We start from the raw sequence: 17207 nt of genomic DNA on the forward strand, positions 1-17207 counted from the left end.
GGGTCAGAAATGCAGGATGTATTCAGACAAAGGTGAGCAGAAAGAACTTGCCTGCAGAGGAGTGCATCAGAGGCGCAGATGTAGCAGGAAGAGCAAAAAGGGTCTCATCTGAAAAACAAACAAATAACCTCAGCAGAAATAAAGGGCTAGGTTGAAAAGAGGAGAAAGCACGCAAGTAGTCGGTTCCCAGTAAATCAAATAAATATATAGCCAACCTCTACACCCACAGAGAACCACAGAACTAGATACAAGCCAGGTAATTTGAAAGAGACAACGCTCAGATCTCTCCATTTATAATGGGATCTTTACTGAGGCAGCTCAGGGATCTCCACCCTCCAAGCCAGCGACCAATCTTAAGGTTAGACACACCATAGTAGCTGCTCTTTATTTTCATTCTCCAAACTTAGGCTACCGAGCAGCTACAGTGTCTCTAGCACCAAAAAAAAAAACCCCACAGTTGCCATTGACAATGTTACACTGCTCTTCATCAGCTCACTTTGTCAGAGGGTCTACTAACACCAGCTTAACAGCAGCCATAAGGAGACTCAACCAAAATTTGTGAAATGTTAAAATGACTGAACTAAGCTTTGAAAACTTCCCACAGAGCACTGATCCGGCATGCTGATACTGACTAAACCGAGAACAGTAACTGACACTACTATTTGCTTTATGTTTACGTCTTTTACTATTTTTATTGTCTTATAATGTAGAGAAGTTTCCAAATGAAGGCATTATTTTTAAAGCCTTCTCTGGCATGACCCAAGGAGCATATTTTGCTTTGCTGAATTTGTTTTAATTCTGATATTTCACAAAGACAATCCCAGTTCCCCAATTTCAACTTGAAGAACTAAGTAAACATAAGGAAGGACACCCTGCTTCCAAGCTAAGGAAGTCACTCCCTTTCACTAATGCACAATGGTGAGAAGAGTTTCATATTGCGCATTATCTTAAGTAAAAGCATACAACCATGACATTTTTACTAAACTGCATAAAGCATGTAATGAAAAACCACTCTAGAAGCAGCAATACCAGCAGTTGTGAGCAACCAGGCAAGTCAAAAACAGTCCTTCTCTGGATTTCTGTGTCAGCAACAGTATTTTTCCCAGGTCCACCGTAGCCTGTTGGCATTATTGTGTTCATGTAAAAACAGTAGCATTTAGATAAATATATTTCATTCTGAAGAGTGCATCAAATTTTCAAATTAAGGCTGTTAAAGAATATTTGCAATTTACGTCAATTGTATTATCAGACTGTAAAACTATATTAAAGCATTGCAATTAGATTTTGAATTTCCAGTACAGACATCAATAATCTTTAGTTTTGCTATTTGCCTGGACAAAATCAAGTACTGAAAAAATTAAGAACTTGGGGTTTTATTAAAACCAAAGAAAAACAGAAGCAATTGATTTAAAAGATGAAAGGCAAGTAGTAAGAAATATAGCAGACACAGCAGCACATACATAATAATCAAGTAAAGCAAGGCATTAAGGTAATTTTTGGTTTGGCACTGAGCCATGACTTTCTGCAAAAGCAATGCCACTTCAAGATACTCATGACCTGTCTGTCTTACTCAAGTTAATCCCACCAGCAGGTTTCAAAAACATCAAGTCTCCTCACAACCTATGTTTCCTGTCACAACAAACGGTGGGTTGGTTTTGTTTTGCAGAACATTGTTATCTTCAAGTGATATTTATAATCCACAGAACACAGCAAGATACAAGAAAACTAAGTAATGAAGGTGGAGCGTAGGACTCTGTATTTAGAAGCTTCCTGAACCCCTGCCGGGGCCAAAGGGATTTCTGTTCAGTTTTCTAGAAATAACATTTTCCTATTAAGGACCACACAGAGAGAAACCTCAATTCCAAATTTAGAACACATTAAAGCAGCGTTGCAGTTCAGTGGCGGCAAAAGCTTTTAAGGACAAAAACCCAAAAACCACACTGGAGGACAACTGATCAATAAGTGACATTTAAGTCACAGAACTGCAATGTGCATCCATACACTGCCAAGTATCATCACATTCCCTTTATTTCAGCAGATGCTCAACTCTGCATGCCCTGGCTCACTGGGATCCCTTCTGCAAGCAGACCACTTGCATGGGGCCCACCGCCCCACAAGACAAGTTAGCAAGTCACCTGGTCTGGAGAGCAAAACAAGGGGCTTCAGTAAGAATGGAGCCTGGGGTTCCATTCCAGTCTCCAGTCCAGTCTAGAGAGCTGCTCTGCCTTCCTTAAATGAGGCTTTTGGCAGTAACACCAGAGTTTTTTCTTCAGTTCCCAGTGTGCCTGGTCCATCAAGGATTACTGCTGAGCTTCATATTTTAGACTAGCAAGCCTTCGGGTTTGCACCAAGCAGCAGCACACTCTCCTTCCCTCTCAATGTTAGGCCCAGGTGGACCAAGGAAGCACCGTCTCCCACCACAAATGCAGAACCGTCCCCCTCTATGTGTGTACTGGATGCTGATCCTGCCGAAATACCAAATCACTTGGTGGTCAAATGGAATAGTATTGCCCACATACTCCATGCTTGAGCCAGTGTCAATCTATCACCTCAACTCTTACCCACCTGTGGCACACTGCCCTCGGAGCACTGCGCACAGATACCAGGTCCAAAGCCTCAAGGGACCCATGATATGGCAGTTCACCAGGAAGCTGGTAACAGAGGCTGCAGGCTGAGGAGTAGCCTCGCTCTCACCTCCTCCGAGTCATGTCACAGCAGCATAACCTTTATTTGCTGGAAGGGGCCTACACTTTGGAGTGGAGAAGGGAGAAAAAGCAGGCTGCACCTGATGAGACCAGCTTGCGCAGCATGAAGACAGACACCCCTGACAGCCCAACAGAAAAGAATCTCACAGGGAAACCAAGAACAAGTCAATGAATTGGAAGGGCCAAAAAAGCAGACATAAAAGAAGGGCAAAGAAAGAATACGGAGTCCACTGGGGTAAGGAGATGAAGCTGAAAATGCACAAGTCCCTGAAGGTGCAGTACTATTTATGCCCGAAGACCAAGAGCAATCTGTAACCAAAATTCTAGACTTAATCTATTTAACACTTCCGAACCTCAGAGAGAGAGGTTTCAGTTTCTGGTGAGGAACACTGGTTTTAGGAGCACGGGCGCTGGTTTTTCAGTGCTCCATTACGACAGCACAGTGCAGAAACTCCTCAGGTTTGCCTTCCATTTACTCAACACAGAAACATACAACAGCTATGCCAGTCACTGAATTCCCAGGTTCTCTTAATGGGAGGATATTATGCCCACACCCAAATTTTATTTTCCACATCTAGCTGGAGTGTGAAAAGAGATTACATAAAAGCAGTATTTCCTAACCAGCAAGGAGAACCACCCACTTGCCCTCCACCCACATCAGAATGGCACTTCTACTGCTGAAAGGAAGATACCAGGTCCTTTCCCTGCTCTAGGCCCTATATGACAACTCCAGCCAAGGAGGGATAACAGAGTAGGACCTCTACAACTTCCACATCAGCATGATTGCTAACTGAACCAACCATTCTCTTCAGATCGTCATTCAAATGCCATGGTGAAAGGAATGGCATTTCCTTTCCTTGTCATTCTTTCCACCAATGACACTTACACTGAAAAATCCTTTCCTCCAGTGTTACATGTAGAAACCTTTCAGAAACAGAACTCTGTGCTTCAGTAGACAAGAGAAAAAAACCACATCATGTATCAGCCTGTCACCTGGCATACAGTAAGGCTGCCCAGGCTCAAAAGCATACCACAGGGAAGGTGCAAGCCACTCCAGCCAATACTTGCATAACCCTCTAGAGAACTGGCCGCCTCTTCCCACCCTTCACTCAAGTGGTAGCACTGGTAACAGCTGACCACAAGTGTAGTAAGTTTTGTAATAAAGTACTATGTTTATCAGAATAACTTCATTTGTTAGAGAAGCTCACAGAAGATAAATCACTGAGGGTGGCTTTTCCTATTTGCATATTAATGGCAGAAATAAGGCAATTGAAACAAAGTAGTAGTACACTACTACTAGAACCAAGTAAAAAAAAATCAGAATAGACCAAGCTCTAAGGAAGATTATTTTCAAGTAAAGGTACATATTCAAAACTCCTTTCTTGATCCATGAAGCAGGCCTTTGTTACAGCAAAACTTCACCCAAAGATACAAAGAAATCTAAGCAAAGCAGTCTCCGGATTTTATGAATCATAACAAAAAAAAAAATCAGTAAGATGAACTGCTCAATTATTGTTTCCATCAGAAGACAGATTTTGTTTCATGAAATATAGAATGAGACCTCAAAATGAACACTAAATCTCCAGGAGAAAAGTCTTTACTCCAAATTTCATCTGTCAAAAATCCATAATGGTGCAGGTTAGTAACTTACCCTCAGCATTACCATTACAATAAAGGCAGATGACCTATTTGTGAATGGCATTACTATCATATTAGTTACTGAAGTAGTCCAATTGGTGGGTTTTAGAGAGAACTTTATAGACCAACTCAACCTTGCTCAGGTGATTTTACACCATTCAGTAAAATACTAGTAGTATATTCAAACATATACACCCACACATCACCAAATCAGTAACCGCATGACTGCTGTTTGCCTAAAGAGAGAAAGTTAACAATTTTGCTCACTAGCACATACTTGCCTGGCTTTTTTTTTTTTTCCCCTCAAGCCACATATACAAACATATTCCCCTAATGTGAAATGAATAGCATTTATGAAACAACAAAACAAAGTGAAACACAAAGTGATTCATTCTGATTTCATTCCTACTTTTTTTTAGCCAAAACCATTCTGCAAATTTTACCTTGGCTTTCACAACATAAAATTTTCACAAAATAAGAATTCCCTCAAAAGAAAAAAAATCCACCCACAAGCAACCCTGTACCTTCTCCTTTCATTAGCATGATCTTTCATACTTTAAAGCTTTGTATTATGGTTTCAGCTAAAAGGTAAGTTCCACTAATAAGAAATAGATCTCAACGTTTTTTTGTTTAAAAATCAGCTGGCACCATCACAACAAAGAGATATCATTTTAAACTCTCATTTTAGTTTTTGCCAATTGCCCACTACCTGGTGTTGTTGCAAGATACTGATATTACCAACATAAAACTTTAATATCAAAATTTTGGATAAAAAGCAGAGAAATAAATGGAGAGAGATTTTTTGGACAACTAAGAAAGAGAAAGTAAAGTTAGTGGCAAAGGTTTCCAGAGAAAAAGAGAAGAATGCTTAAAACTAAAAACTAGCAAACTGACAATTCCAAGAAAAGCAATTTATTTAAAAAAAAAAAAGCGCCTTTTTTTTCCCCCCTTCTTCCCCCCAAAACACACTTGCAAACAGAAAGCAGAGGACTTAAGTCTACTCATAGAAAATAATTCAGCAAGAATGTGTTCTACACCCCATTGCTGGATTTTTGGTCCAGCTGCTCTCACATGTGACTCCTCCTAAGCATCTGCAGCAGGTCTGTGATAAGGTAGGTTTATTAATATGATACTCCATTTTTTAATGTGTGAGCTCAGCATTAAAAAAACCAAACTAAAATATTTTATTTTCTACATATAAACACCAAGTAAACTTAATCTTGATGCACAGTTTAGGTTTGGTAGGAGACTATATTAGGCTGCTAGATGGCAGTTTCGATATTCAGAAAATAAAAAACATTTCCTGGATTAGTTTGCTGGAGAACGTATGCTATTCTTAAAACAAAAGAGAAAAAAACAGTTGGCAAGAATACAGTTTTTAAGAAGCTACTTCACCTTTAGAAAGCTATTTCACATTTAGAAAATTAGCAAAATGCCTAACACACAACACAGGAACTGCTTTTATCTTACAGGAGCTACCACAATGGGACACTGATTGCGAAGGGCCTCTCTTGTTAACATTTAATATTGCCAAATATTTAACAATGAAAGAAAACCAGGAAAAATTAATACTCAAACGAATGGCATATCTGTGACATGACTCACAGCAGTGTAAAAGTTACATTTGTGGCAATCCCTCTAGGGCAGATTACAAAATTCTTCAACCCACCCAGTTGTTATTTGCCCATAATGAAGGCTGCCCCAAGCAGCATTTCTGATCTCAAACTAGTATCTAAGCAATAAACACATATGTAGTACCGTGAAGTTTTACACTTTTACTAAAGAACTACAAACACCTCAAAAGGCTTCTTCAGACCCATGCAGTACCCTCACACTTCATAACCACAGGGAGGAACTGCCATGGGGTTTTTATCCTGCATGTGTTGATGTCAAATTATATACAAGCAAGTTGTTAAGTCTTGGCATGAAATGTCAGATGACACATGTGGTCATTTAAAAGTTAAATTAAATTATTTCAAGGGAAGTTAAGTTCTTGGATGCCTAATTTCCTACTGTAGCAGGAAACAAGGGCACGTAACTTCACAAGAATTTCCTGAGAAAAGCTGCTGCCTACACAAACTCCATTGAAATCATATACTGGTATGATGCAATTGTTCTAAATTCAGTATTTCACCAAATATTTAAGCCATTCAAGGTTAAGAACACTAACTGTTAATAGCATCCTTTCACATCGTTAGATCAGGCTGCAAGGCCACAGCAAATAATGAGGTTTTCTCATCTGGCTCCTTTTAGCTATACATGCACGTTCATAAAGAGAAGTTTCCAGTTTAGGAAACCCTGCTTGTAAACTACTTTGAAATCTTTGAGGAAAGTATACAAGCTGCTGCAGAAGATGGAGACTGCTGAAGATTAAGTGAAAAAAGGAGCTCCATTTTTAACATCTTGAGGGTATCACACCTAGGATCACAAAAGGATCCAGGAGTTTTGATTATTAACAGGGGCAGCTGTAGGTCACCTCAGGTCTTCATGGAAATTACTGCAAAGTGGTTTTACACATCCCTTGCAGAGCGAGTTCCACCAAACTGCACAGGAGAGTTCTCAGTTAATGTTATTTGAGATAAAGAAAACCAACCCCAAACAAGCATTTCAAACAATGCTTGCTGCTTTAAATATTCTGTTCAGGGAAAAACTAGTCTCCAGAATGAAGCAAGCATTTTCTTACTCTCTAAACAGAAACCTATAACCAAACTGGTTTAAGTAAGGTTTTGTGGGGTTTTTTTTTCAATATTATTTATATGGCCCAACTTGCAACAACTTTTCCTTTTTTGGAAAAATTACACTTGAGGCAAGTGGCCCAGCAATGAAGATACTCTGCATCATACAATGGCAGCACTAAGGTATATGCCATTTCATCTTCCTCTGATCAGCTAACAGAGGGAGAAGAAAGACCCACCCACTTCCCCTGCAACACCCAACTGCCAACCAAAGCCAGAACAGATGGACAAGGAAGATATGTCAACTCTGGCTCTGTTGCAATTCTTTCTGCTACAATTCCCAAATCACCAAAATAAGTACCCACTATAAGGATGTTTTTAAAGGGCCATTAAATACTTCTGACACGTAACTGCCAGCCTCACCTCACTCTTTCAAACAAACATTTTGATCAATAACGCTATGGACAGGATCCAAGCAGCATTTCAGAAGATGGTTCTACAATGCCACTTCCTATTAAAAGTCCCTCATCCATATGGGTGTTGCTGTATCTCCTCAGAGCAGGGGCAGAATTTTGCATGCCATGTTTTGTTATTAAAAGTAAACAAGTCACACAGGTCAGCTCCAAAGAAACTTTTCGTTATTCTTGTAAGTATAGCAAGAGAACAGGGAATTCTCAGGAATAGGATGCACATACCTATGACAGACCAGCAATCCAGTGGCTCATCATGAGTAAAATTAAATCCTCTGAAGAATGAGGATAAACCATTTGGCTTCTGAGCATAAACTAAGCTCACAGACAATTAAAGTGACACACAGGACAAGAAACGCCACATAGATTAACTGTGCCTTCTCCCCCCAATTTATCAACTGACCTCACCACATAAATTCTGCCTTCTTTTAGAGTCAGCATCAGGTGGTGGGTAAATAACTCACTTTATTAAAGTCAGGTGGACACAATAATCAACTACAACTGTTCACAGCCCACCTGATGGCTGGAAATACCCACTTCACAATCACAACTACATTTAAATCACAAATACATTTACTAGCAAAGCTTGGAATGAATTTAGAACAATCTCAGATGCGAACATTCACAGATCCAGCGTTTACAGTCACCAATTTAGATTGTTTCCTTCTGCTTCTTTCTCTTTAATATATTAAAATAATCTAGCCAACTGCAAACACCTGTCCAGCTAGACATGGCTTCAAAGATATGTATTCTGTCTTTGGCAATATTTGTAACCAAAAATATACCATGTAATTCCTCTAAAAACTAAATTAACTCTTCCTTAAGACCCAGACTCTTTAACCACATTTTGAAATAAACAGAAATCTGAGTTCTGGCAGTGCCATAAAGCAGAAAAATACAATAATTACCCCAGAACTTAATCAAAGGCATGAGGTCTAAAGAGCCATGCAAATCCTATCATTATGCAGACATTATCCAATTTAATTTTACAGATTAAACCAATCATAAGATTCCCTTTCACCGATTTGTACAGATGGAATTTTTCCCTGCTTTCCCCATAATTAAACAAATTAAGCAGTATTTAGATTAGCAACTTTATCATTGCAGAAGAATATATTTATTAGCTCAATTAATCTTTAAAGAATGGAGAACAGATGCTGCAAGATTTCTTTTAGCATCTATTCCCAAGACATTACCTTGTGTGACAAGCCTCTGATATAAGAGCTTACAGTCTGCAAAATAAAAACAAATCGATGCATAAGATATCTTCAGGTCAAAAGAGGGAACATGGACATTCATTAGAGGATTCATTATAGCCACTAGCATTTGTGTAAGACTATCTTTACATGAAATGGATAAGGGAGTGGGAAGATTGCACACACTGTCCTGATGTCCTCCTCATCAATAAAGATGACCAGGTATCAAGCAGCACTGCAGTAAGATTTTGACCAATACAGGTTTTAGCTATCCACTTTTTTTGTTTGTTTTAAGTTTTTAAGTTTTTGTTTTAAAATTTAAGTTTTAAGTTTTTGTCACTTAGACACAATCCACATAAGAAAATAAGTTTTCTGGTGTATCTGATTATGTGATCTTTTAAAGAAAATGTGGGCTTAAAACACTGAAAATTCATGCCCTTGCCCCAGGAACAGCATTTCTCAAGCTGAAGATGAAGAAAAGCAGCAACTTTTCTTCCACCACTACCACATACATTTTGCTACTTCCTCCAGATCTTGCTTGTGCCTTTCAGTTCTGCAGCTACAACCTGCTTTTGAAGGCCTCACACATGCTCTTTCATCTGTTTTACTTGGCATTCATTTCCTTATGAAACACAAAGGACAGAGAAGGATAGGCATTAAGGAATTTCACCTTCTGTCAGAAAAGAGGGAACAGCAGAGTTAAAAAAAAAAAAAGACACAAACCAGTAACAACTGCTTAAGTACTAAAATTTTGACATTAGACCAAAAGCATCCAATAAACTCAAACACTTTTAATTGACAACAGAAAAGTTTATATTTATCTCAGTCTTGTCTTATTTAAAGACATCTTAATTAACATATTCTTCAGAGCCGATGAAGTTGATGACATGATTACTGCGTTCATTAAAAAGCTGCAAGCAGAAGTTCACAGTACATGCTGAAGACACAAAGCAAGCCTTCCAGCAAAACCAGGGAGGGTCACACTGGTATTCCTAACACTTCTACATGTCAGAGGAGGGGGCACAGAAGTATTCTTCATACATCAGAAAGTAATAAAGGAGACAAACCCATTAAAAACCACAGGTAAAGGTAACAGCAATAATTTAAAAACATCTGTAACTTAAAATCTTTGTTTTGACAGCTACAGTTAGCAGCAGATTGATTATTTCCATTTGAAAGAAAAAACATTCTACTGAGATAATTTGATTTTCTCAGATTTTGGGAATATTAGTAACCCCATTATTTTTATTGTAATAGTTCTCATTGATGGAAATACCAATTTAAAAAAAGCTATCCACCAAACTTACGTCATATTGCTGTAGTCCAGTGACGTCAGTGCTAGTTGTACTGTGCTTCCCTAAAAACTGTCTTAAAAACTGGAAAACGCTATGCAGTGTTTTCAAAGCATAGCAGGAGTAATTTCTATTTTAGATCACAAAAGAAGAAACAAACAAAAAAAAGCCACATGAAAACACACTCAACTATTCTACTCAGAATGGGTCTCACACTTTACTATTTTTTACCAGGCACAAATAGCTTTTTTTCTTTCATTTCTAATGCAGCTTGATAGTTACACCATTTTCCTCCTACTTCATGCATAAGCATTTCTGAGTATCTCAGGACAACTCATCTGTAAACTATACGCTGCTTTACATTTTCTAGCCAGCAGAAGATCAAGAACTATTTCCTTGCTTGTACAGTATCTAGAACCCAAAGGACAACCATACATTTCTGATTTTTTGCATGCGAGTTTCATAGTTACTATAGTAACATGCCAGCTCAATTCAAAGTATTAACAGAAAACAAAGAAACATAACTCAAAGACACCAAGACATGCCTCAATTTGTGGGTTAACTGTCCTTTGTTATTCTAACACCTTCCTAGCTCACAAATCCAGACCGATCTAGTAAGAGTCACCAAGCAGTTGGGTGTGGCAAAATGGACTTTTAAACAGGCAGTCAAAGCCAGTAACCTCCCTCAAAATCAGGTGGCAAGCAGCAAAGCCCCCACAGAATTCTAACAGGATGGAAAAAATCAATCTCCAGGGTTAGAAGAATGATGCCTATATGCCTTCTGCTAAGTAGCCAGGCTCCCACACCGAGTGCTCTCCAAAATCCTCATCTTCCCCATCCTGAGCACTGGAAGAAGAAGAAGGAAAAGCAAAGCAAACATCCTCACGATACACCAACCAGAAAGTTACACTAGAAAAATGCATCACAAATTACTGAAATAACAAGATGCATCTGCAAGCCACTTAGAAACCACGTTTTTCCAGTCACTAATCTACGTTTAAGATTGTCTTTTCACCATGCTGAATGCCAACAACCACAGCTTATTTCTCTCCTCGTGAGCTGCCAAGTTTGAGTCTCTTGACCTTAGGCCTTTCTATTCCAACCGCCACACATTTCTAACCCATCTGCAGATCAGCTGTTGCAAAAGAACTTGACGCTTTCCTAGCAACATTGTACTAGTCAGCAGGAGAGAACCACTGACCAGGAGACTTAAACTTTGTCCTCAACTTGTTAGCAGCTATCTGTGAGATAAGAGATTCAGTGCTCACCAGGTGGTGATGCAACAGAACAGACAAAATTGTGTAGACATGCCACAAACTTCCTTAAGTACAGATAGGAAGGAAGGGAAATAAAGGGCAAACAAATAGTAGTTCTTCACTGTCTCCTAACTTGTGGTTTGTAGGATTTCATCGCCAAGAGGAAAACTCCCAATGCAATTCAAAACTTCCCTGAGGGCTACATCATTATATAGTAGGTGGAAGCTGTGTGGTTTTTCCTGGAAAGCAAGTCAAAGATATACACCAAAGCAAATATACTATCAAACTTGGCTGGACTACCCTTGCACATACTTCTGGTTAACAGAATAGATAGATGTTTGGCTTTAGAAACTCTTACACCAGCTGAAATACAAAAGCAGGCCCCACTGTGCTAGACATTGCACACGCACATGACACCAAAACAAATAAAAACCAAAACAAATAAAAACCAAAACAAATAAAAACCAAAACAAATAAAAACCAAAACAAATAAAAACCAAAACAAATAAAAACCAAAACAAATAAAAACCAAAACAAATAAAAACCAAAACAAATAAAAACCAAAACAAATAAAAACCAAAACAAATAAAAACCAAAACAAATAAAAACCAAAACAAATAAAAACCAAAACAAATAGCCATCTCTAGGTGAGCCAACTCACCTAGATGAGAACATGAAATATGAAAATGAAGTTACTAGCTTCACTATACCAGTCAAATTGCTGGTTACTCTCCTCCTTATATGTCACTATAATGGAAACTATGTAATAGAAATAAAAAAAAAAAATCACAGTCTACCTTTGATATACCTAGGTCATAACCATGTCCGTTACAGCTTTACTGACTACACTTGGGCAGAGAAAAGGTCTTGCACCTCAAGGAAACACTGAATATCACTGAAGATCAGTGGGAATATATTTTAATAAATCAAAGTCACCAGTGGCAGTATTCAAGGACAGCTATATTTTTTGCAAGTTGTGCTGCATTCCATCCTTAAAAAAATAAAAAAAACCTGAGAAGCATATATGCTGCTTCAGAATTTGTATAAAATGCACACTACAGGATCCGCATCTTCCCACTGCAGGATAAAAGGTACAGTCTCTACGAGTAAGCAGAAGTGTGCATAGATCAGTCTGTATAATCACCACCTACTGAGGGTGAACTCTTAATACGGAGCAGCTTGCATGCTCCTGGTACAGCTTGGGGCATCCCTGCTGACCTCTGCTTGACAGTCTGGCACATAAACAATCTGTTCATGAAACCTCCCTCCTCAATGTTGATGAATTAAAACCAGGCCCTATAAAACTAAATGGAAAAACAAGATTAATTAATAAACATTTGCGTATGTATTGAACCGTGGCCGAGTTGCAGGCAACTGACACACAAGGAAATGTATTTATTCACTTTGGATGTTGGTCTGTGGGCAGTCTGGTGTATTTAGTAGATGGGTTACTTGTAAGTGTGGTTTTAACTTCAAAACACAGTAGTTTCTTCCAGGAAAGTGATACGTGACCTTCCTTTAAAAGCGGGATCTAGTACTGCTAGGATTTAGGGCTTTAAAGATGGCAGGCGTTATCTTCTCATCATTTACTGGTTAATCTTACTTTGGACAGCTAGCAAAGAAAAAAAAAAAAGCGCATTACTTTTACCACGTAACACTACCTCAAATTTACTCTTCTTTGCACTGCATACAAATTTAGGTAATCGTAACATCTTAGTAGTAATCTCTCAAGAAGAACTGCAGGTTTTGCTACCCACATAACTGTACGTAGCAAAAAAACAGAAAGCATGCAGGGGAGCATAAGTTTTACTTTAGTCCTTGTTTTCTTCTCCAGCAAATATTTGTATTAGCTCTTAAGAGGATAGGCTGCTGATACACAGCCAGAGACTTGGGTTAGATATAGTTATGCGACAGTCTCTTACAACGATAATACTGAATACTCCTAAGTACACAACCAACAGAAATTACAAAGATAAACTGCTTAAAACATGTTCAGGTATATTAAATAATATATTTTAATGGGCCATCAAGTCATCCAGACGTTTCCTCTATCGTTATACTGACAAAAAACAGCACCATGGCCTACTGTTGCAAATAAAAAAATCCCTACTATTCTTTGCATACTGGCTATAGGCAATACTGCTTTCTTCTTCTCTTGGAGATAGAATTTCAAAGTTATTTGCTTCAAATTCTCACTAAATCAAAGCCTTAGATTTTAAGTATGAAGAGAATGGAATATTTTCAGGTTTTCTAGAATATGAACTCCAACTCTGTGCTGTATTTTAAACTCAACAAACAGAGCTGAAAGTGAATGAAACCGTAACACTCCAGAAGAGAGGGAACCATCCCAGCCACGTGACTATCCGTACCACAGTCACTGTGCCACAAATTGTGGGCATCAAATTGATTTTGCCAATTCCACAGCAAAACTAAAAGTGAATTAGTTTGAACCCAACTTAAATATTTTGATTGAGAGAGTTCTGCATCTAGCAGCTGGTGTTAAAACTAAAAAATATTTGATGTTTAAATAAATACTTGACAACTTGAAACCAAGTACTCCTGTCATGAGAGGACCAAGGCATTGGTGGCGTAACTAGACAATGCTTTTATAAAAATAATTTGTTCTAGTAGTTTCAAGTACTTAAGACATAGCCTCCAATATTCCAACCCATCGTTAGATGGGCATTATGTGTTACAACACATTGTCTTGGGAAACCAGGCCTCCCAGAGACTCCAGTCAGAGCTCTAAATTAATCATCACTGATGAATTGAAGTCACTCTTCAACACCATCTCAGCTACACTATCCAGTTCTCACACAGATAAGTCTCTAATAAGAATTACTGTGCTTTTTGCCTAACACTTCAGGGGTCAGAGAGTAGAAAAAAAAAAAAAATCAGCTCTAGAAATCACAATTTTATCCCTACTTTTCAAAGCAACAGCAAGATTTGGTTGATCCTATTCCTTCCATTCTGTTTTGTTCCAGTCACACCTTCCAGAGCTCCATTCAAAGAACCTGCCTCAAAAAAAAAAAATCTGTTAACCCATCATATAGGATCCCTCCCCTTAAGTCCTTTGCGAGCTTTTGTCATCATCTGTCCTCCAGACTGGGGAGGGAATTCTCCTCAGCGTACTGCTATAGAGAGAGCCACCAGAAGAACAAAAAAAAGTAGGCTTCATGAAAGACAAGAGCACAACTGACCACAAAGTCCTATTGCATATGGAAATAAAAATGCATTGTGAAACTGCCCCCCAACAAAATTGAATTCAGGTTTAACAACAGGCCTTTTTTGTTATTGTTCCAGATGCTTTTCTAGAGTAAGTCTTGAGAATCATGCCCACTCATACCATGACATCAAATTAGTACTGAAATCCTGCATCTTTTAAAACCTATACAACGTAGCAATATGACAACCGCACAATGAAGACAAGAATGCACCATCACGATGATAAGGCGCTTCGATTTGCTCATTTTCGCTGTTTTAATAGCCTCGAGTTAGCTCTTGTATTCTGGACTAAGCAAAAGCAGAGCCAAGGCACAATCACAGTCCCCATGCAACACATTAGTCATGCCGGGTCAGCTATCAGACCTTGCAAGAAGGGGTCTGGCAGCAGCACCAGCAATTGTTGGGGGTGGGGTGGTGTGACACGCCCTCCACTACGGCAGCTCTGCACTCCGGAGGACCCCGGCCCGCAGGGGCGACCCCCTCCGAGCAGCCCCGGCTGACAGCTGTGGCTACCTGCAGCCACCCAGCAGGCATCTGCAGGGCCGGAGGCTGGTTATTTTCCTGCCACACCTACGGCAGCCTCTACGCCTTTTGTGCTTCCATACGCACTTCACTAGTTTACGCTCCCTTTTGGGCCTTACGATTCATTGTCTGTACCCGGAGAGCAGCGCTCCCCACACCGGCCCGCCGGCCCAAGGCCTGCCGCCCGCGCCAGGCCCGCAGAGACGCCCATCCCCTCACCTTCCGCCCGGCTCCCGGCCTCCGTGAGGCGCGCTCAGGGAAGGAGGGCGCGCTGCTCCCCGATTCCTCTCCTGGCCCCTCCCAGCGAGGTGACTCGCTTAAAATGAGTAAGATTAAAAGCAGCTGTCTCCCTCCCCCCCTCACGCTCCCCCAGCCGCCGCAGGGCCGCCCGTCGCCCCCACACACGGGGCCGCGCCACGGGCGCCGCCTGCCCGGGACGACGCGCCAGGGGGTCGGGGAAGCTGCCGCCGCGGGCAGGTTTCGCGCCAGGGGAAGCAGCGGCCGCTACCTCAGGCGCTGCCCCGCGACGCGGCCGTTGCCAGGCGGCGGCGGCCTCGCCCCCGGGAGGCCCATGTGCGAGGCGGCGCTCCCCCCCTCCCGCCATTAGCATAACACAGAGGAGAGGGGAGGGAAAGAGATGAAATTGAAAAAAAAAAGGGGGGGGGGAGGGGGAGCCCTTTTTCCCGCATGAGCTGCGACGGGGCGGCGGGGAGCGGGGCCGCGGGGCGCGGCTAAGGGGAGGGAGCGATGCTGCAGGAGGCGGCCGCGGGCCGGCAGACAAAGGGAACCTCCCGGCGGTGCAGCGGGGAGTGAGAACGGGATCGATTCGGGCGGAGGCGCCCGGCTTGCGAGGACCGCCGCCCTCCCCGGCCCTGGGGCGGAGGTACTCACCAGCCGAGCCGGAGGAGGACCCTCTTCTCCGGGGCGCAGCGGCGGGCTCGGACTTAGGCGGCTGGGGCTGAGCGGGCCGGGGGGGTGCCGAGGGCTGCTCCTGCGCGGGGGACGGCGTGGTGGCGGCGGAGGAGGAGGAGGAGACGGCTCCCAGGGGGCTCCAGTCGGGCTGCGGTGGCTCCGGAGCGGCGGGGCGGGGCGGCTCGGCGGCGCCGCCGAGGTCCAGCAGCTGCGGCGGCCGCTCCTGCAGGGCTGCGGCGGGAGCTGTGGCGGGCTTCCTCTCCATCACCTCTAGCTGCTCGTCAAAGTCTTCGTCCTCGTCCTCTTCTTCCTCCTCCTCTTCCTCCTCCTCCTTTTCGTCGTCGAGCACGAACTGGTAGTTAAACTGGGGCTGCTGCGGCCGCACTGGCCCGGAGGAGGAGGAGGAGGAGGAGACCAGGGGTGACTGGTCCAGCTCGTCCATGGTGCCTGGAGCTGGCGGAACAATGAGTGTGCGGCGCTGGGGCTGTGCCTGTGCCGGCTGCGGGGGGAGGGCGTGAGCTGCGCTGCCGCCGCCGCTGCGGGACCCAGACTCCACGCCCTGGTGAGTCACCGCCGTGGGCGGGGGTGAGGCGCGGCCGCCTGCAACGCCCCGCCCGCCGCGCCGCTGAGCGACGGCGCCTTCAGCCAGTAGGAATGGGAGAGGGGCGTGGGCGCGCCAATGAGGCGCGGCGCTGGGTGCGGCTGCCTCATGCATATGCAGTGTTGGGGTGGGGCGCGAGGGCTGGCCGGGCGCGGAGGGAGAAGTCGGGTAAAGTTCAGCGCGCGGAGCGCGGCTGGGGCGGGAGCGGCCCGCGGGGCCGGGGCTGGGCCCACTCCCACTCCCACCTGCGCGCCCGACGGGCGCCCCGCGGCGGGGGCGGGGCCGCGGCGCCCCCTGCGGGACGGGGCGGGCCCGGGGGTGTCCCTCCATCCATCCGCGGGCCGGGCTCGGCGGCGGCGTGACGGACATCTTGTGAGCGCGTGTGGTGATTCATCGCTTTCCCCTGCCGGGACCGGTGTTCCGTGGTTGCTGTTCGTACAGCGGGCGGAACCCCTTCGCGCCCGGGGCAGGGGGAGAGGGCCGCAGGGTTCCCCGCGCCCCCGGGCACCGACCCGCCGCGACGCGGTTCCTCTCACCCTGGGTGCGACCGAAGGGTCCCGAGGCTCCTCCGCACTGCGGGGCTGGGCGAGGCTCCCTACCGCTCCCGCGCCGGCTCCCCGGGCTCCGCGCGGGCGGGGGCATCACCCCCGGGGTGGGCAGCGCAGCCTCCCAGGGGCATGGGTGCTTTAACCAACACATGATGCAAAAAAACCTG

At 43.3% G+C, this 17207-nt stretch overlaps 1 protein-coding gene across 3 annotated transcripts in view; it reads right to left on the reverse strand.

Annotated features, from left to right (window-relative positions):
* RTN4 (reticulon 4) overlaps nucleotides 1–16469 on the reverse strand; it is a 47287-nt gene extending 30818 nt beyond the window's left edge. The window contains exons 1-2 of one of the 3 annotated variants that reach the window (XM_037404993.1): nucleotides 15871–16469; nucleotides 52–108 (exon numbers count right to left, since the gene is read on the reverse strand). In XM_037404993.1, coding sequence (XP_037260890.1) covers nucleotides 52–108; nucleotides 15871–16333 — 520 coding nt within the window. In that variant the 5' untranslated portion in view covers nucleotides 16334–16469. The remainder of the gene's footprint in view (nucleotides 1–51; nucleotides 109–15870) is intronic. The other 2 variants (XM_037404994.1, XM_037404995.1) reach the window with 2 other exon arrangements.
* Nucleotides 16470–17207: the final 738 nt, after the last annotated feature.

The sequence above is a fragment of the Falco rusticolus genome, chromosome 12, assembly GCF_015220075.1.
Source record: "Falco rusticolus isolate bFalRus1 chromosome 12, bFalRus1.pri, whole genome shotgun sequence".
NCBI classification, from domain to species: Eukaryota; Metazoa; Chordata; class Aves; order Falconiformes; family Falconidae; genus Falco; species Falco rusticolus.